General features: G+C 33.4%; 1 protein-coding gene across 6 annotated transcripts in view; it reads left to right on the top strand.

The window, feature by feature from the left end:
- LOC148619782 (uncharacterized) overlaps positions 1-22,022 on the top strand; it is a 94,004-nt gene that overhangs the window by 43,150 nt on the left and 28,832 nt on the right. For 2 of the 6 annotated variants that reach the window (XM_088580041.1, XM_088580039.1), the window contains exons 3-7: positions 1,556-1,647; positions 2,626-2,749; positions 3,371-3,487; positions 5,895-6,059; positions 6,306-6,467. In XM_088580041.1, coding sequence (XP_088436167.1) covers positions 1,556-1,647; positions 2,626-2,749; positions 3,371-3,487; positions 5,895-6,059; positions 6,306-6,467 — 660 coding nt within the window. The remainder of the gene's footprint in view (positions 1-1,555; positions 1,648-2,625; positions 2,750-3,370; positions 3,488-5,894; positions 6,060-6,305; positions 6,468-22,022) is intronic. The other 4 variants (XM_088580042.1, XM_088580046.1, XM_088580040.1 and 1 more) reach the window with 4 other exon arrangements.

Here is a 22,022-nt window from a genome sequence, read left to right as displayed (position 1 = left end):
CTATATCTTCTCCTTTGTTCACATTCTTTTATTTAATGTAACTATTGCGATTAGTTTTGTTTTGGTTTCGCCATTTGTTTAAAAATATCAATTTGATACTATGTTTCTTGTCACTTCCTGTCACTAATAAGTAACACGAGAAGAAATCGGCACGCCCTTTAGGGTTAGTTTTGAATTTATGTATGTTTTTATGTATTGTCTGTTTTTGAATTATGATGTCTGTATTATGTTGAAACGTGTCTCTTGCCCGAAAGGCAACCCATACTATGTTTAATCCTTTTGTGCTACAAGTTAACTTCTTGATGTTATGTTCACTTCAGTCAACGTTGATCTCTAGAATTTTAATAAGGAAGAATGTCGTATAAGTAAGCAAAGGCAAGGAGAACGACTGAATTATGATGATGACGACCATTTGAATTGGAACCATCTAGCCTTCACAACGGATGACGAATTACAGAAAACAACAACTTCATATTGAATATCCCACATATTTCAGTGTTTTGTGTGTAAATTCATTCAAAATGGATCATTAGCCTTACGATATATGTAGGATTTAGCTAAAAATTTATTGGGCAAACCATCATATTTACTTAGCACTATGTATGTTAATAACGTACCTCGGTATTACTTTAAGTGATGATTTTATGACTCCATATTTGTTGCCAAAACTTCACAAAAGTTCTTATAAACAGAGGCATATTACTGGGTGTGCCAAATGCATAACTAAACATTGATGAAAGCCCTTTGTACTTAACTTACGGTATGTTAGTAGTAAGGCCTACTCTATCGTGAATCAGACGTTCATTCTAAAACATTCCAAAAACGAACTGGAGTGTCTTTATAGTAACCTAATTTTTTATAATATTATACACATACATACCTTTGCATTTTCTACATGGTACATCACACTACCACATGGCAAACTGACGTTACATTGATATTGCTTTGTTATACGGACTTTCCTTTTTTAACTATTTCTTTAAACTATTGCCTAGATTTTATCAGTTCGGTAATTTTGTTATAAATCTTCATAATCACTAAAGAAGTTACCACAATTTGATTCACCGACATGACGCTTCTATCTCACGGATGAGACTAGATATATTTAATTATATTTCAAGTTTTACCAGATTGATAACCCACTGAAATTGACATTTAATAACTACAGTGATGTATTGCGGAACAGGACACGCTTATTCTTCTGAATACTCATGCAGTGTCATTATTGGGGTTTTTTTTTGAAGGGGGCGGAGGTTTTATTTCTAGTGTTTTAGTATTATTGTAGCTATCTTTTTAAGTTTTTAAAGGTATTGGTATTTTTTTCTCGATCGCAAAATATTTGTCTCGTATCTGTTTCCTGTATCACGTTCAGGTGTTGAACTTGTATTTTTTTGTATATGATTGTTTTCTATAATTGACGCTTTGGTATTTTTTCCGATATTGTAAACATCAGATGCCACGTAGGGCTTTACAAAAGGAATGCCTACTATATATGATATACTACTGTATGTTTTATGATCTGAATAATTCTGATTGACTTTTGTTGAATATGAAGGCTCTAAAAAAAGGTGTGACCAGAATCAACCTGATAAAATAACACTAGATGACTGTACTAAAGAATGCGACACAAAGTTCATCTATTACAATGTAAGTACAATGTACATTATAACACTAGATGACTGTAGTAAAGTTCTTATATCACAATGTAAGTTTATTTTAACCAATACTTATATGATGTTTTACTTGCATAATTTGCTATCGAATAGCACAATAGAAGGATTGTTGCTGCACCAAAAGGTACACTTTTTTAAGGCGTATGCTGATCACGCATTTTATATATTGATAAAAAAAATCCTTATTCGATAGGTGTACAATTTTAATATTTTCAAAATACATTTGAAATGAGCCAGGTTAAAGTTTTCAAAGTTTAAAATTCAACAAATTTTACAATGCTGAGTCACCAATGTTAAAAAAATGACTGAAATTAATGTGTGTAATTATTTGGTCAAATATCAAAACTCTTCAAATGGAAATGCACTGCATATCATACGTCATGCCAGAGCTTGCCGATACTACGCAGACTTTTTGTATTGCGCTAGAACTCTAACAAATAGGCTTCTGGAACAGGGTTATGTTGCTACAAGATTGAAGTCATCACTACAGAAGTTTTATGGTCGTCATCATGAACTCGTAGATCTTTATGGTGCATCAGCTCCATGAAAACTAATTTATTCAACGGGTCATAGTTTTCCTTCCCTCGTTTGTCTACCCAGGACTTGACATTTTATGAGCAACACGGCGGGTGTTTCTACAAAAGCAGAGGACGCTTACCCTACCGGTGCACCTGGTCCATGCTCCCAGTTTTTAGTGGAGTCCGAGTTGCTCATTTACTTTTCTTACTTTGTATGTATGATTTTAGTAACTTTATGTTCTTTGTTGAGTATGTCTATTTTCCATATCTGGTCTTTGTCCCTGGATTACATTATTTTGATTACCGCTATAACCTTGGTTCCATTGATTACTATTTACATCTATACAAGTAATAATTCGCAACACCACTAGAAAATGAGGCCACTGTGCTATTATTTTATGTCTTTAGTCATATCTTTCTTTATGTTTCAATAGCCTAATTCTTGTTTTTGTGAGAACGACGACCCAAAAGAAGATCCTGATTTATCGACTGCAGTGGCTTGTGATGATGATAAAAATGGTCTGTGCATACTTGGGGAATGTATATTGTATGAAAAAGGTAAAACATTAACGTTTGGTCAATTATTATATTGTTGTTTTTCGATTAATAGGAATTTTGCTGAAATTAAATGGGAAAAAACGTTTTAAAAGACTTAATATAACATTATGTATCATGTATACATACTGAGCCAATATTTGCTGTATACATAATTATATGATATAGATTCACCTACAATCATGGACTTTAGTAACAACCGTAAACGTTAAAAAATGTTCCTTACATTTTTTTGTTATGTTTATTTGTTTATTTTTTGTATGGGGGAAGTATATTTTTTTCCTTTTTCGAAATGTTACACCAGTTTAGCGTTTCCAATGCTGATTATAGTAATAATTTGTTGTCTGTGGCTTTAATTAAAATAAAAATACTACAAAGTTGCCTTACTGCGCCTTAGTTTAATAATGTCTGTTTGATTTCAAACAAGTTTTAGTTCCAACTTTCAAAAGTGATTGGTGTCGTTTTGATGGGATCAAATATCATGATGTAAACCGGAATACGGATTTGGTGTTTCATTTACAAATCGAGTAACGATTTTTGAATGTACATATTTATTTACCTTGGAAGACAATCAAGTTAAGATTGTTGTACTTGTATAGACACGCTAGGGTTTTTGATATTCAGATATTCCAGAAAGAAGTTTACTTTGCGGAGCTTATGAATACTTCAAAATTGTGAAACTTTGGAAATTCACAATGGAAGACTGTACAACAAAATTGAATTATATTTGCCAAGAGAAAGGTAACATTTACAATGAGATTACAAACAAAATTTGATTCTTTCAATGCGCTTTATGTATTAAAGCGCCTTTCATACAAGCATTTATATTTTCAACGTTTTTACACAGTATCATATTCTGACAAAGCATATTAAGTAGGATTTTTATATTGGTACATTGGTTGAGATAAACCGCTCTGCAACCCAACCCACTTCCACTCATCAACCAAAATATGATTTGTATGTACAGTTATTCCTCCACTACAAGAATCATTTTGCAAACAAAATACTGAAGCATTTTGTATTTTGTAGGCACTTTTTATACCTCCTTGGGCAAAAATCCATTTATTTTATTCTTCGAACTTCTTTTACAATACAACGAATATTCACATATATAGTTATCATTAGGCAACTAAATGTCACAGCTTTCCGATTGTACCATTTATTAAAAGGGGAAATTCAGAAATTTCCTTTTTTCTTCCATTTCACCAGAAATGGGCATTTTTTTTCAAATACCATACTTCAAACAAGCTTTGGTAATGATATCTCTATGTTTTAACACATCAATGGAAATGTATTTGAGAACTTCTAAAATTTGGTTTTAAGATAGAAAGATATAAAATTCTGAATTCTGAAATTCCTAAAAATCTCAATTGAATGATGCGTCAATTATTCATCGTAGTTAATAATTTAAAACATTATATGCTATCAAAGCAATAATAACAAACAATAGTATGATGTTTGAAACTAAAAATACACAATATTCTGGTAAATGAGTGATGATCGGAAATTCTGAAATTTCCCTTTTTAAAACATTTTGTCGTCTTCGGGATATTTAAGCAGAGAAATTAAGCATCTTTACTAAACAATATGATTGATGAATAAAGATCCTGATAAAAATGCCAGAAATTGCGTACAGTTCATGTATCCTATAAACGACCATTTTCTTTCATATTTGGACAAATTTAAGTTGGTAGGGGTACCATTAAGCCTTCCTTTTCATAAAGAATTCATTTTTATCATATTGAAACTGAAGACTATGCGCCTTAGTTGAGCAGGCATGCTGAACTTTTTGGAAAATTCTTTCTCGAAAATGAGTATTTCTTGGTTTTGTTATGTAGACAATCCAATTATCTATCCAATGGTGCATAATGTAGAACGTTTGGGTTTAGCAATTACTTGAAGAGTCGAATTTATGCGCCTTTTTTTGGAAAATAAAAAATCCCATTTTCGCCAACTTTGATAAATTCTGTACAAAATCGCCACACATTATCAAAAGAACCCCAGAAATATTAATTTTTATAGTACTAAACAAAAAATAACAAATAAACCATATTTTACCATAAGTACTCTAGGGGTTTTGGCATGTAAAAATATGTCAATTTAAGGAACTTTTCGGCTGAGTAGGGCATACATCTTTTATTCTTAAACAAATCCTACCTCAACTTGTTTGGCACTTTTGAAAAGCTGAAACATTGGGCTAAGTAATAATACCAATAATATATTGAATTCCCTTTCGCATGAAGTCCAAGACATACGTCGACTCTCGAACAATTGAGTCACGAAAGTCTTGGCTTTTTCGATCTAGTAGTGTACAAATATAAGCTTAAACTTAAAAAATCCGAAAATATTCTGTGGCGACAAATTCATTCGGTAATATGAGGTATAAAGGTACCTGAAAATGGTAGACCCATGGACTATATAGAAAACTTGTGATCGTCATTAGAATAAAAACAAAAGAAGTGTGAGTGACTGAATAAATGGCTTCATTAAAAACTTTTGCATACTTGTCGTTGACATCCAGAAGCACTATGAGAAATTCTAAATGTACCTAAAACCATTTGGTCAATATACAGTAAAGCCTGTCTAAACCAATCCCTTTGTTACTTTAAAATTGGTTCGGTTTAGACAGTTGCTCGGTCAAATAAGGTCCGTAATACATATAAACTGATACAGAGGCTTTACACGTACAAATGTCATTTAGGTTCTACTGTCAGTAATATGCTTTTATTGTTTAAATCTTTTGTCACATTCGCTAGTAAAGAGTGGAAAGAGCCAAGGCTTCAATAAGCAAGTGATAATCCTCTACACTACATTATTTAATTCACGACCCAAATCAGGAAATACAAAGGACTCATTTTGAATAATCGGAACTTTGTTTGTTGTTATTTAAATGGACATTTGACATCACAAACTTCATATATGACATTTATAAAGTCTTTTATATAGCATATACGGATAAAATAACCTTATGTGAATAAAACAGAAAAGAAAAACAGATAATCTGAAATGATAATACAATAATAAAATAAAACGAGATTACGTATCATTTTGGAAACAATGATAAATAAAATGTAAACGGGACTTTTAAACATAACAGAAAAATACTCTAAAATGTTTTTTTTTGTTTTTTGTTTTTTTTTAATAAAAGTTACGAATAACACAAAGACTTCATGGTATCATGCACAACAAAATTGTATAGAAGAGAATTCGCACTTACTTGTGAGAAGAGGAGACATTCTTTTGGATTACACAAATGAATCGATGAAATATTGGATCGCACCATTTCGTCGACAAACGATTGTATGGGGATCTGGTAATATATATATAAGAAAGATGACACATATAGTGTTAGCTTTATAAACACATAGAGGTCATTAAGTAATACATGAAAACAGCTTTTCAACTTTTTATTTTTAATGAACAAGAACACAAGAATTTTGTCATTTAATAAGAATATAGATATTTATAAAAAAAAATCCTAAATAAATGTTTTCATTGGATAATAACAAAACTGATATGACTTTATACATGATCCATTTCATATATGCTTTATCCGTAGATAATGGTATTTCAATTTGCGTAGCTGCAAGAATAAATGGAAATCAGGTGCTGGAACCGTTTACAACTTTCTGCAACAACAACTTTTCTTCATTGTGCCTCCAACAAGACTTTATCAAAGAAGAGCAAGAAATTCCGCAAGATGCATATATCATCAATTCAGGTAATCAGAAAACAACATTACCACCAACAAGTATTGCGTATTGGAGGAAATAGATCAATGTGATTTTCCACCTTTCCTACAAATAGAAAGTTTATGTTTCCTTGGTGAAAAATAACACAAATGCGACAATATTGCATAACAATCAATACTATATTGAAAGTAGCAAAGAGTATATTTCGTATTTGAAGCATAAGGTAAACATAGAAAAAAGACGCAAACAGTGCTATCTTCCTTCCGTCTCTCTACTAAATACGATATTAGTGATCTACCATCTATGTACTGGATTTCAAAACTCCATAGAGATCCATTTCAGCAACGTTTAATAGCTGGATCTGGAAAATCCTGCACCAAACCTCTTTCAAAACTTCTAATTTCAATACGCATATATAGCTGTCAAAGAGGGTATCCAGTCTCTCCACGATGTATGTTACTCCCTTGGGGTATGTGGGTCCTTAAAAATTCAAAACATCTTCTGGAAACTCTCAATTCAAGATTTCCCAGTTTTAATTGGAGTCCGAGTTGCTCATTTGCTCTTGTTACTTTGTATGCATGATTTTAGTTACTTTGTGTTCTTTGTTGTGTATGTGTGGCATAACGTCTGAGTTATGATATGAACACTCCATGCGCAGGTGCCGAAGGGATGTTGCCACAGATGAAAGGAAAATTGACAATCCTGAATAAAACGTCATCGTTTGTCGTAAAGTTTGCTCAATAGTTTTCCTTTACCATCGATTTCTAAGTGTAGGTCAAGATATGAGGCTGCCTTCACAGTGTCTGTAGTATCCTTTATCTCAAGTTCTTTTGGGTAGATGCGATGTATCAAATCCCCGAAATTAGGATTGTTTAAATATAATACGTCATTTATATTGCGGAAACTGAGATTGAAGTATTTAGCCAAACGATATTTTTTTCTTTCTGATCAGATCAGCTATAAAGTCAGCCTCATAAGAGTGAAGGAATATGTCAGCAAGTAAAGGAGCACAATTTGTTCCCATTGGAATGCCGACCGTTTGTTGAAGAACACGTCCACCACACTGGACAAATATGTTGTCGATTAAAAATTTCAGCATTTCGTAAACATCTTCTTCCGTATATTTGGAAGATGATTTGGAATGATTTCTTACAAAATATGAGGAATCTCTACTAAGAACTATATATTTGTATCTAGGTGTACCATCTTTGTTGAAAAAAAAACAACGATGTATAATGTTTTTAAGTCAGGATTTTAACTGAGTATGAGGAATAGAAGTATATACTGTTGAAAAATCATAGGTTTTAATGCTATTATATTCAGATAATAGTCTTGAACTGATTGTCTCCAAAAGATCTTACGAATTTTTCAGGATCCACATTGAATTAATACCAATACGGGAGTAGCAAGTGTTGTGGTAAGACTGTAGACCCTCTTTGACAGTTGTGAGTATAGAAGTTAAAAGTTTTGAAAGAGGTTTGGTGGTACATTTTGCAGATCCAGCTATGAAACGTTGTTTGTATGGATTCTTGTGGAGTTTAGGAATCCAGTACATATTACGCAGAGATTCGTTTTCGATAATGGTTAAATCTCCCGTAACGACGTGACCAGATGGACCATATTTGATTGGAGAGGTTTTGCAAGAACAGTCAGGTGGTTTAGGCTTGAAGTCCTCAATCTCGAGGTTCTGCAATAGCTTTTTATAATTGAAAATTTTGGATGCAATGGGTGAAGTATAGGAATATGAAATAATTGGTATGGATTTGTCTTTGAAATATGGAGGAATTTTGTTGGTAACGTTTTTGTAATGGAGGATGTAAGCCAAATTAATTGCATCTATACCTTTGTTGACAAACGGTAGTGGAAGAAATGATCGTTTTTCTTCATCTTTACTTTTCACACAAACTGGTTTACAGAGTCTGTGGAAACCAATATCCAAAATGATTTAAAAGTATATCCTTTATCCTAGTTATAAGCATAATTTTATCCCCTAATGAAAAGATCAATTCATTGATGGGTCTATTAGGCAATTTAAGGGTCATTAATTTTACTTTTAGAAAGATTTTTTATGAAAATTCCACTATGATTATGTCCTATATTTTTCGATTGTTCTATTGGCAACTACAATCAATTGAAATTACTGCATTTTGTTTGGTTTTATGCATATTCTTCAAAGTTGAGTGTGGAGAAGCTTTAAAACAATATCTGTGTAGATAATTGAACATTGTATTTATTCGCTACCAGGCAAAGAATGAAGAAGTAAAGGTCTTTTATGACCAATCACTGCACATTCACATGTATTAAGGCAAGTTTAATGACGGAGAGTAGATTGTTACGAGTAGTCAAGGAAACCAAGGCTCTAGCGGAAATCAAAGAAAGTAATCCAGAGACAAAGACCAAACATGGAAAACAGAAATACACAACGAAGAACATTAAGTAACTAAAATAGTACATAGAAAGTAACAAAAGCAAATGAGCAAGTCGGACTCAACTAAAAACTGAGAGCATAGACCAGGTGCACCAGTAGGATAAGTATCCTCTGCTTTTCTAGAAACACCCGCCGTGTACATACGACTAAGGAATTTGTTTATTTAAAGTGAAAGGCAGACATGTAGACATTTGGTAGCTCTTGCGTGTTTTGATTTCTAGCACAAGTCTTTCATAATACGAAAGTTAATTAAATTGGGATATTGGAGGCATTGTTGTGTCAAAGTTGTAATAATGAAAGGCAGTTAAGCTTCATTGCCAGCATCTACGTTGACAAAGAAATACAACAATAAGCTTTAAGTTTGATTTATTTTACTTGACGTAACAGTTTTTTTATGAAATGGTAAAAAAGGGATAAAGCGAACCAAAATTCTAGCAGAAATCAAAAGAGTGCAGTCCAGGGATCGATATTAGACAGGGAAAACAGACACAAAAAAAAAAAGAAATATGAAATAACCAACATACTTTGTACAAAGAAACAAAAGAGGAAAAGAAAACTATGACACAGTGAACAAAGCGGTTCTCACAGTGAAGATGGATGACAACAACAAATCACGAATTACAATGGTCTTGGTTTTGCCAATTACTAAAATGTTGTCAAACATTCCAGATTAAGTTTTGCTTTCATAAACTTAACAAGTCAGTAAGTTTTGGAACGCAATTCTCGAATGTCGATCATTTAAACTGTTAGAGACAGGCATTGATATAAATGACGCCAAAAACGTATCTGTGTAATCCAGCAACTGGTAAAATCATGCTGCTGTCAACATGTAAAGAATAATGTAGTCCATTTCTCAACGTCTTTGATAAATAATCATTTCTGTCTTCACTGACTTCTCTATTTGTTTCTAAACAAATAATTGTTAAGGTAATATATTATTGCTGAATTTCAAACCTACCTACTGAAATTAAGTCTCGACGTCCATTAATGTTTATAAACGTTTTATTTTAGTTTGGTGGATTCCACTTGTAGCTTCTGTGTGTTTTTTCATCATTGTTGTGGTGGTTTTGTACTTGAAGTTGAGGAGAAGAAGGTTTATTTTTACAGTTTTATTCATAATACCTTGTGAAACTTTCTATTTGGGCAAGTACTATGTTCGGGAAAAGCAAACTAGAAAGGACAAACTGAATTATTTCAGCTTGGATTAAAGATCTTTGTTAAATAAGAACGCATCAAGATAGAGATAATATGTATCACCTCATTTCGTTCTTGGTCGTGTTGATTCGAGTTCTTTTAAACATGTTTGAGATGTCAATACAAATAGGCAATCAACACATTATTTTTTGGGGGTATTGTTTATTATCCTATATTTATATTCAATGCATTAAAACTGCTTTAAATGATTTAATTAGAGACAAACTTTGTTTTAAGGATTCTAATTTCTTCACAACCACGGATATATGAAACCGTTATCCCTTCCCTAGAAAGTCATATATACGACAGCTAAAGAGAGTTATAATTATCTATGGTAGGTGTATTATTATATAGCTTCCATCTCAGAATGGTGGGAGCCATTTTACCATTGTATTACACGTATGCCTATTGTAGTTCATACCACATATATTGGGATACCGTTTTAAGGACGACTGTTTTTGTGATGTCATGTAAAAGTACATTTAGGAAAAAGTATTTTTGACTTGATATTGATTAACTGATTATGGTTAAACGTCCTTAAGCACATATTACATGCATTTAAGGACAAAGACGATTAAATAACCGATAGGTCCCTGAAACGTTGAGTCGGGCCTTTTTGTGGTAGTTCACAGAAGCAGCAGCTCGAATGTACCATCTCATCTATCTCGGACGCCAAGCCAACCAGTCGTCACTTAATATCCTACCTCGTGCTTTGTGGAGAAGCAGTGATCAACAGTTTGATTTGACTTAGCCGGGATTCAAACACCCAAATTTGCACTTCTTTTAAGACCATCAAGACGTTTGTTTTTTACCTTGGGCGAGTCAACTTTAACTATGATATGAAATAACACACACAAAATAGTTAATAAAAACATCTTGTTTTTTATACATGAATTTCTGTCAAACACAAAATATGCTAAATATTATGGCATTGTTTATTTTACTTATCTTACAGGTTAAAATTGGTTAAAAAAGCAACAAAATTCGTTTCACCGATATCACCGATGTGTTTAACTCAATCAAGTGAAATGTTCATTATTTTATTTTTTACTGTTATATGCTATGGTGTAATTTTTGTGTTAGTTTCAATTAAAGTAAGTTATTAATATCTGTTTTTTAGAATAGAAAACCGTGTCATGACAGCAGATTTTGAGACTACTGATTAACGAATATGTAGTTTAAAATGAAAATGATAATATTCTACTGACATATAATACTGATTTTTTCCTCAAATTGTTTTGTAAGGTTACCAAATTGTTGTTAACCGACCATTTCGTTTGAAATGCCTGTACTAAATCAGGACCATTGCGGTTCCAGCTTCTCCGGTGGTTAAATGTCTATTTTGGCAGTTTTAATTGTGGACTTGACCTGATTATGAATCGGATAAGTGTTCGGTAATTTTGTTGCTACCCTTATTGACAGCGTTCATTCCTTGACTGAAAGTGTGCTTTGTTAAACCAGATAAAAGACAAAAACATAATATGTCAATTGTACATTTGAATGTAACAACATTATGCCAGCGCCTGAATATTGAGTTTTGTTATCAGAATTGATTTCATGCTTTGCCAGATCTCAGAGAAGCTACACGGATTTTTTATGCCATGCGTAACGTCTTCCAAATTAGCTATGAAGTCAAACTAGCGTTGCAGCAGGATCAAAATATTTAAAAACTTTCACAGTCGGCATCATATACCCATTGATTGTTATTGTTTGGCCATTGTGATAAGAGAAATGCTGTAGCATATGAACAAGTATGTGGGTGTTTTCAGAAAACCCGCCGGTGTAATATTACATTCTTCATTTAAAAAAAATTGAATTTGAAATACACGGAATAGTGGTATAATTTCAAAAACCACAGTAGTTCAGTAGAATGTTTCTTTGGTAAAATATGTTGAGAAAAAAGGAATCCGTTTAAAAATTATATTTAATATTGTAAATATATAGTTCATTTACACTTTAGACATCGTACAAACATGTAAAATATAGCTGATTTTGTTACAAAATGGAAATCTTTACAATTTAATGTAGTTCAATAATTTTTGGTTTAAAAGTTACACAACTAATGCCATAATTATATTTCTTTACTTCAATTATCAAGTTTACACCTTTATAACTCACAAAAGATATCACACTCACTACATGAAACATTAATGAATCTTCTTTACAACATTAATTTCTGAAAGATTCGTTATCATTATATAGTAATTAATACATGTAGTTTTATACTAATTTCAATACAATCAAAACTAACAAACAAAGAAATAAAAACACAAAATAAAAAACCTTGTTTTTTTTTAGCTAGGAACGTATATAATTATTTTCGGAAAAAAGGGAAACGTTCCGAATATGACTACAACAATGATTCATGTTTTCAAGTGTCAGTAATAAAAAAAAATGTTGACTAACCGAATAACCTAAAGTTCAAGTAGGTTCAAATCTTAGTTACATATGTGATGGGGTAATAATCAACAACTCATGTTACGAACCAAATAAATGCACTACAGTTGAAAGCACAAAACCTCTTTACAATAAATGTACGACTTTTGATTAACTACATCATCTCTGCAACGTTTACAAATAGTTTTTGGATATGAAAAACCTAAACTTCAAGTAGGGTCATATCTCAGTTATATATGTGGTGGGGCAATAATCAACAATTTATGTTACGAACCAAATAAATGCACTACAATTGAAAACACAAAATTTCTTTATAGTGAATGTACTACTTTTGATTAACTACATCATCTCTGCAACGTTTACAAATAATTTTTGGATATGAATGAACAGAAATGTGATGGAAAATAAGGAAAACTGTATGTGATTTTTTTTCGAACTTATAATACACTCATAAACAATTTTGAATTCTCTACAATGATTTCTTAATATATCTCTATATCAGCATCATGAAAACTGATTTATTCAACGGGTCATAGTTTACCTCTCCTCGTTTGTCTACCCTGGACTTGACTTTTTATGAGCAACTCGGCAGGTGTTTTTAGAAAAGCAGAGGACGCTTAACCTACCGGTGCACCTGGTCCATGCTCCCAGTTTTAGTGGAGTCCGAGTTGCTCATTTACTTTTGTTACTTTGTATGTATGGTTTTAGTTACTTTATGTTCTTTGTTGTGTGTGTCTGTTTTCCATGTCTGGTCTTTGTCCCTGGATTATATTCTTTTGATTACCGCTATAACCTTGGTTCCCTTGATTACTCTTTCTATACCATTTGCAATATCCAACCAGACATCTTTGTTATGCCATAAGTTTGCTCGAACTTTGAAAGGGTGAATCATCTGTTTTAGCCCTAGGCATACTTAAACATTAAACACTTGGTTTGTTCAAGATTTTTTTCGAACTTATAATACACTCATAAACAATTTTGAATTCTCTACAATGATTTCTGAATATATCTCTATCTTGAGAAAATACTGGGATTTCCCATGATATTTATAAACCCTTCACTTTCGTTGACTAGTGATGCACTGCAAGTCTGCTATCCTAATATTCCATTCCGGAAATTATGAGATGTCACATGTAATATCATACTGATACATAGTTTATTGTAAGTAAAAGTTAAGGTATAAACCATGGAAGTCATTGCATATTGTGAAATTAGCATTGAAGCCTATGGAAAGTGGTCTCTAGCCTTAATAACAAGAACTTCATTGTCAGATGTTTTAGAATATTCCATGCAAGTTGTGCGAAGACAAAGGAGTAAAAACGCTTTTTAAGAAAAACGGCCCTGCAAAATCCTGAATTTTACGACCTTACCAATAGAAAAGATAACTCAATAATTATGAACACAATATATCATAGTCTTCAAATATGCCAAGAAGTCATATTGTCTGACCGTTAAAAACGGTTATTATATTGCCCGAATGAACGTCGGTAACAGAAAAGTGCGCATTTTAGATTAAAAAAGGTTTTATTTTATTAAAATTCAATGTGGTAGCATGCAAGGACCATAATTTAATTTTGTGAATTTATTTTTAAATGTATTTGTCTTCGAAAATAAAACTGTTAAACCGTGGTCGAAAGCTGCGGCCTTATCGTAATTCTAAAAATAAACATCTACATTGTCTGCTGCTGAAATCCGGAAAAAGATGTTCAACTTAATTCACAGACTTGATGATTGAAGATAAAGTGGTGATACAGGTACATATTTGTCAGAACTTTCTTAATCAGTTGTTTATAATCATCCGAATCATATTTTAGTGTGATGAAGTGCATTTTACATGGTCCGGAATATTGTTGTCAGCGAATTTTGTCTGTAGACCACGATATGCTAGACCCACAATAAAACAATTATTAAAATAATTTTCAATATCTACTGTGTACTTTTACATGTTATGTAAATAAAAATATCAAAGTCGGAAATAAATTTGAGGTTGCAAATGGAAAGAATGAAGACAACACGGAAATCACAGAGAAAAACGTTTTCATAATCAAGGGTAGTATACTATAGATCTATATGAGCGTTCGTATAACTGAAATGATCCTGAAAATTTTCAGTCATAACATAAGAGTATGTTGAAAAAAAAACCAGATACATTTAGCAGACGAACACCCTGCAATCTTATGTCATTCCCGACCGCGTCGATTTATGACTAAGTGTTCGGCTATCTTGAGTTAGAGCTGCCGTGGTCTTGTGGTTACGTGGCCAGTTTATATGCATATTGATGGTTGTATGTTCGAATTTAGCTTGTTTTTGTTTTGTTTATTATTATTATTATTTAATCTTTTGTATGCATGTAAATACGTGTTCCTGTATGATTATAAGCCAGACGTAAATGGAAAAACAGGATATATTTAGCAGACGAACACCCTGTAATCTTTTGTCATTCCCGACCGCGTTGATATATGACTATCTTTTACACAAATCGATTACAGAGCTACCGTGGTCTAGTGGTTGCGTTTTCAGATTTTTGTGCAGTTGAATGTTCAAATCTAGTTTTTATTTATTTTTTTTTTTTTTCAGTTTTTTTTTTTATTTTAATTGTTTAATATTTTACATATGCCTGTACAAGTATACGTGTTACTGTTTGATTATAAACCAGACTTAAATTGCCCTTGTGTTGATTTAATATATTAATCATACACACCTTTTTCTGCGTTTCGAACAAAGGCTACACATGTAGCAGCTGAAACACTGCGATTTATTTACAATTCTGAATATGATTTTTTAACACATAACGGGCTGTCAAAAGCATTATTATCTTTTTGCCGCATGTAAATATATGCAAATAAGGCCATCGTGATCGAGTGGTTTTGTCGGCGTTAACATGAACATATCATTTAAAGTTCAAATCTCGTTGTGTTATTTATTATTATTTTTTCTTTCTTTCTTTCTTTCTTTCTTTCTTTCTTTCTTTTTTGTTACTACCATAATTATTCGGTTTTTTACTCGAATAAGAATATCGTTTCTTATATGTCTTAGTTTACGGTTGTAAAAGTATTCTTATTTTCATAGGATGCCTGGTTCTGATCCTCGTCACTACCTTGCATATTATGCAACAAACGTACAAAACCATGTGAGAGAAGACCAGTAAACAAAGATTTGTCAAAATTACTGAGAAAATATTTTCTACTAGACAAACCAGAGGGAGTAATTTGTAATAGATGTAGGCATAAGTGCTACAAGATCAAAGACCACACAGCTAAAAAAATATTCCAAGTAACACCAAATCTGTCACATCAGAAAGCAAGGTTGGATAAAGTGATGTCAAATGCTGTTTCAAGTCCACCATCTGTCAGTTTACCAATACAAAATCTCATGCTTAGTGTATTATATGCAGGAAACCAGGTCCAAAATTGATAGTTGTTTCTGCTGATGTCAGGTTTAAAGTGTTCATGATATACAATATTTTGATTCCTAAAGGTTCTCGGTGTTGCCCTTGCCATTTCACGAATGACATCATTGAAGAAGTAAAGAATGTCCAGTCTTTATTTGATCCGTCTTGTGTCAAAAAAAAACCACAAATTTCTTGCAATTTCATGATTTTCTTGTAATTTTTTTTTCAGGTTGATGATATACAGATCAGCATCAGAGACTGGTTGCGTTGAGTCTTCGACAGTAACGCTGATTACGACTAGGAGTGGCAATGCTACTTCCCGGACCATAGGGTTTGGTGTCCTAGAGGTGCTCTTGTAAATGGACGAACGATAAGTCATTATCACCTGCTGCAGCTATTGACCCCGTAAATTTGATTCCTCTTCACAATGAATAGTTAACTTAGTCAGAAGAGTTCTGTTGTATCTTTCAACTGCCCAATTTGATTGTGGTATGTAAGTCTTGGTTCGGGTCAAGTCTATGCCTAGTAAATTACACATCTTCTTGAATATTTCTGATTCAAAATTTGTCCCTTTATCTGTATGGAGCTGTAATGGGGTTCCGAACCTGCTGACAAACTGGTCAACGAGTTTGTTGGTAACGACAATGCTATCCTGTGAAGGATGGGTACAGCTTTTGTTCATTTTGTGAACATGTCCATGATCACCAATATGTGCCTATTCTTTTTGTTTTGTAATGAATAGCGGACCTAATATGTCCAATTTAACTCTCTCCATGGACTATCCAATTATGTACTGGGCAAGAAGGCTACCACACTGTCGTTCTTCAGTTTGCGTGCAAAACAGCGGTCACATCATCTGCAGTATTCTTGAACAGATTCTTTCGTATTTGGAGAGCTAAAGTTGTCTTTGATTCTTGGTACCTTTTTTCAAACCCTTGTTGACAGATTGGTATGTCATGGCAAAGCTTCTCTTCATCTTGTCTTTCTTTGTTGGAACGATGATCTGTAGTTTTGAGTTTCATTATGCCCATGAGGTCAACAATCCTGCACACTTTGGTGAAATGTTACTCCAAACAGGTCTTATTTCCCCGCTATCTTTTGCAACAAGTAGTGGTGAAATGCACTGGGGGATCGTTTGGTAGTTGTTCTTGAATTATCTGTAATGGTTCCCATCCTACTAAAAGTTGACTGTTCTTGACTTCAGGCTGTTGACTTCTTGTTATAGCTCTCGTTGTACGTACCTTCAGTAAGGGTTTTTAATTGTTATTCTTTGGAAAGCTTCTCGCGTGCGACCATTTCATCTTCTATTCTTTGATCTTCGTTTCCCTTTTGACCTCCATCATACAAGGAAAAGGGATTTTCAGTTCCACCAAGGTGTTCGTCAAGATTGACCGTTTTCTCATAATCTGTATTTGTGCCTTCTTCATTATGTTTTTCATAATTTTTGCATATCATGTAAGAGCTTGACTAAGGGCATCACCATTGCTGTGCTTCTTTTCACTTCTGAGGGACTCTGTCATGTTGAAGTTAAAACCTACAGCCTCTTTGGTCCTTGACCAGAAGGATTTTGCAAGTTCTTCAACCAACTTAATACAGTATTGTTTGTGCTCCAATTCATTTTTTTACCGTAAGGATAATGGTGAAAGGTCTTCAGAGCCATCACAACTGCTAAGAGTTATTTCCTTGTTGTGCAGTATGATTCTTCGAGTTTGTTAAGGGCCTTGCTCATGCATGATATGACTTGCTCTTTTCCGTGAATTTCACGGGATAGAACTGCTCCGAATGCTACAGTAGTGGCATCTGTATTAAGAATGAATATGCTTGTCCATTATGTGGGTATGTGAGTACTGGTGGACTTATCATGGCTTGCTTGAGCCACCCAAAAGCTTTGTTGCATTCATTCGTCCATACTAGCTTCTTTCCTTTTCAGGCGTCCTGTAGAGGTCGTCGAGTTCTGTAAATCTCATTACATGTCTTAAACCTCGGCAGACACCACATGTCCTAGGAACTTGACAGATTTCTGAATAAGGATACATTTGGATGGTTTAAGGTTTGTGTTGGCTTCTCGGAATCTCGTAAAAACATGCTCAAGTCTGGTATGTTCTTTATCAACAGTAAGGACCGGGACAATGATGTCATCCATCTAAAGTAGGCATTCAAACCATTGTAAACCTCAAAGGACTTCTTCCATAAAGCGTTCAAATCCTAAAGGACTCGACAGTGAATTGATAGAGCGCTTGAATGGTAGAGAAGGATTTTTTTCCTCTGTCCCTTGGATCAAGACCAAGCGGTAGTCTCCTAGAAGTCTTATAGGAGTTATAGGAGCTGCTGTGCCTATATTGATACGATGCTCTACCCGATCTGTTTTATCTATATTGTCATTGAGGAAACGTCCTGGAATTTGCTGAGAAATTTGCTATTTTGGTTTTTTCTGCGTCAGGAAGGTGTTCTATGCTCCTATCCTATACATCGTCAAGGTTTTCTTGTACTCTCTCAGAAACAGATCTACGCGATGTGGTGTTCTGTATTAGTGGGCTATTACTGGTTAGTCTTGCTGGAAGTATATTTAGCAGATTTTTCTTTGCATAGACTGTTGGCCCATATCTCCTCAAATTTATGTAAAACATTAATTCTCTTTGCAATAAAATATTCAAACGGATAGTAATATCCAATTCTTTACTTTCAACCAATAATGTTAGGCAGTTTTTCTTTTAATTTACATTCTAAATACTGGTTTCCAATACATAACAAAATATTTAATATCTGCCTCGGGACACTGAAAGGAAAGGGATATTTTCATAACAGAATCATAATAGTACTTTCTTAGAAGAATTTGATTGATTGATTGTTGTGGTTTAACGCACGAGCAGCAATATTTCAGCTATATTCAGGCGATGAACATGAAATGATGATGATATGGAAAAGGTATTGGACACAAGTGCAACAGAGTCGAAAAATTTAGATTGCCACTAGAAAAAGGGAGGGATGGGTAGGATCGGGCAATTTCGCATCTGTGGCGGAGCGTAAAGGTTCCTACTCCTATCAAATACCACGGCAGGGTTCTGTAACGTGCGAGGAACGTGGCATCTTTCCCAGCACGGTGCACAACTACGGTTTGCGGTCAGGTTTTCCGTATTGTAGCCTAACAACCACAGCTCGTAACACATCAGGGGTACCCCATTCAACCACCTGGGGCACACAACTCAGTTGCTCTGTGGGTAGAGTGCCTAGCCCCCGGCTAGGTTTCTGAGCACTGTTTAGTCGCCTTTTATGACAAGCTTACCGCTGATGCAGGCCTATTCTTCTGACACCAGGACCTGCACGGGGCTAGAAGAATTTGAAAATTATCTAAGACATTCAAGGTGACAAAGCAATCAGAAAACAAATGGTCTATTTTTTCTATGCCCTGATTACAAAATGAACACAAATTTGAATCTTTAAATGTAACTTGTGGAAAACATATTTGTAAGTACTTGAAATCTTGATTTTTACAAATTCTACCTCCAAAAATTGTTAAGCCTCATTTCGCTTAGTATTTTTTCCTATTAATGACCCTAGATTCGCCTCTAAGTACGGCTTGTATGAATACCCTCGTTCCAAGTATTCCTAGATGGGGCATACCGTAGGAAATTTTTACTTAAAAAAACACGGTTTTTCACAGCATACACATTGACCCCACTTTATGAGATCTTTTTAAGGAAAGTGCATATTACTGCACATGATAAAGTCTTGTGATTTATAAGCATGTTTATCTTTTGATGGGCTTATCAGGATATAATTTCGCTATAGCGAAGTAGTCTCCCATTTTGATTTCAATTGTTTTCAGGTTGTTTTTGTGTTCAAGTTGTCGTACTTTTTACACTAAAAGATGGTGATTGTACTAATGTTGCTTTAGCAAAACTTTACATTTTTGCCATGTTGCCATTAATTGAATTGGGTGTATATTGATTATGAAAGTGGGAAGATTCTGGATATAATCTCTGAATTTAAATCACACTATGAAGGTTTTTTTTCTAAATCGGAAACCACCTTAAACCATGTTGCCATTAACAGTTTCTGTTATATAGGTCTCTAAACTTTTTTTTATAAAGAACAATATACAATGGATTCCAAACTACACAAACTCCATAGTCTTACAGTGACGCAATCAATAATATCTGAAGAGGAGGGATCCCGGGTTTGGGTCTCCCCTTGCCCTCCATTGGATCTACCTATGTTTTAGACAGTATAAACCATTTCACAGGCATATGTGCCAGCATATGCTTAATTATTATTATTATTATTATTATTATTATTATTCTTTAATATTCTCTTGTAAGTACTACATCAAACAATTTGCATTGATTTTTAATGCATACTTAATCAAACTCGCTGTTATATACACGTTTGTAAAGTTTGTGTGATAAGCCTATATCTCTTCATTCATTCATTTTATTGTGTGTCATTATTTACTGTAAAACTTTTTTGAACCAAGTAGGTATTTGAATAGTATATTTAAATACTAAAAAACCTCTGAAATAGTTTATGTCATCCACGACTGCAGAGGTTATTCAATATTTCCTTTCGTTTGTATGAGATTATTATTCTGACAGAGTTTTGAAAATTTATGAATTTTTGGTTCATTTATTTGAAACAATTTAGGAAAATTACTTGTACATACACTACTTTAAATCCGTGAGAAATGTAATAATTTGATATTGCCTTCTTACATGTTTAATAATAATGTTATTGTGGTATATACCAATTGTTTGTTTGTCTGTCTAGTCCAAACTTTATAACAACACTTAAACATGATTTTAGATTATAATTTTTGATTAACTGTTTTTTGTTCACAAAAGTACGTTTCTTTCTTTATCATTGTCTTGGTCTGTTATTGAATTTCAAAATCTGAAAAAGGGAAGAGGTATTTATTGTTGCTTAATATTAGAAGAAAAAAGATGTTTGTGAAGAAAATCCATGGGATTATTAATGCACTAAATTGAGAAGGAAGATACAACTGGTTCAAGCCAATTAACTTCAGAGATTTTCTGTTTAGGCAGTTTTCTAGTTCATTTGGTGTTCGATTTATACATGTTTTACTGTTATATAATTATCCCATATTACGTAGCCTGGTATAATTTGACTAGAAAATCATAATCAATGTCACACAGTCTAAGGTCTGAATCCAAAGACAGGCATGCCCATCCCCCAAAAACAAAATGGGAAAAGAAATCTTACTTGAACAAAATATTGATGTTTCACCCATAAAATGTTATTGCCATGCTTTGCACAGCTATTAGTTCTATCTAAGGCCCCTTCCCTAAAAAATCCCTGAAATTCGGATCTGCCCCTGAGTCTGAAGAGTGCTTTTAGACAAATCAATCCAAAAATTGCCTTACTAATTTCTGATCCATTTCAAATTCCAAAGCATTTTAAGCATGCAATCTTGTATTTCCTTTTGCCAATACGTACTGAAACGTTATCGCGTTTGTCATATAGTTTGGTCAATACTTTTACTATATCATTGACCTCTAAGTGTAGATCAAGATATGAGGCTGACCTCACGATGTCTGTAGTATCATTTATCCCAAGTTGTATTGGGTAGATGCGATGTTTAAAATCCCCGAAACTAAAATTTTTAAAAGATAATACGTCATCTATATATCAAAAACTGAGAATAAAGTATATACCAAAACGTTGTTTCTTCCTTTGGACCAAATCAGCTTTATAGTTAGCCTCATAACAGTCAAGGATTATGTCAGCAAGTAGAGGAGCACAAAGAAGTATAATAATTAATACCTATCTGTAATCGGATACGAGGATGGATAGCGATTTAATAAATGAGGTTATTTCAAAATATTTTCTAAAAATTGGGTTGAATGTTCGTATTATTAACGCTAAAATGTAAGAAGATATAATTGAACCGAAATGATTAATAATATGTTACAATAGGGTCGACTGACGGGGTACTACATACTGGTGGTAAACTCTGAAGTACTGGTCAGTACTGGGTTACAGACGCTATATAACGCTAAACTGTTCTTCGGAGAAAGTGGCTATTTTTGGAACAGCTCTTGCCCAGGGTAAATTGACACTGATTTTATTATAAAAACTCAAAAACATTAATTTCACCAATTATCAAATTTGTATATCAAATCACCACTGACGTGAATGGACCTTTTACATATTGTACCA

This window comes from Perna viridis, chromosome 4 (assembly GCF_037379345.1).
Source record: "Perna viridis isolate PV_CMFRI_1.1 ecotype Kerala chromosome 4, ASM3737934v1, whole genome shotgun sequence".
Classification (NCBI taxonomy): domain Eukaryota; kingdom Metazoa; phylum Mollusca; class Bivalvia; order Mytilida; family Mytilidae; genus Perna; species Perna viridis.
The sequence above is the reverse complement of the archived record's forward strand: the minus strand, read 5'-3'. Positions and strand labels throughout refer to the sequence as shown.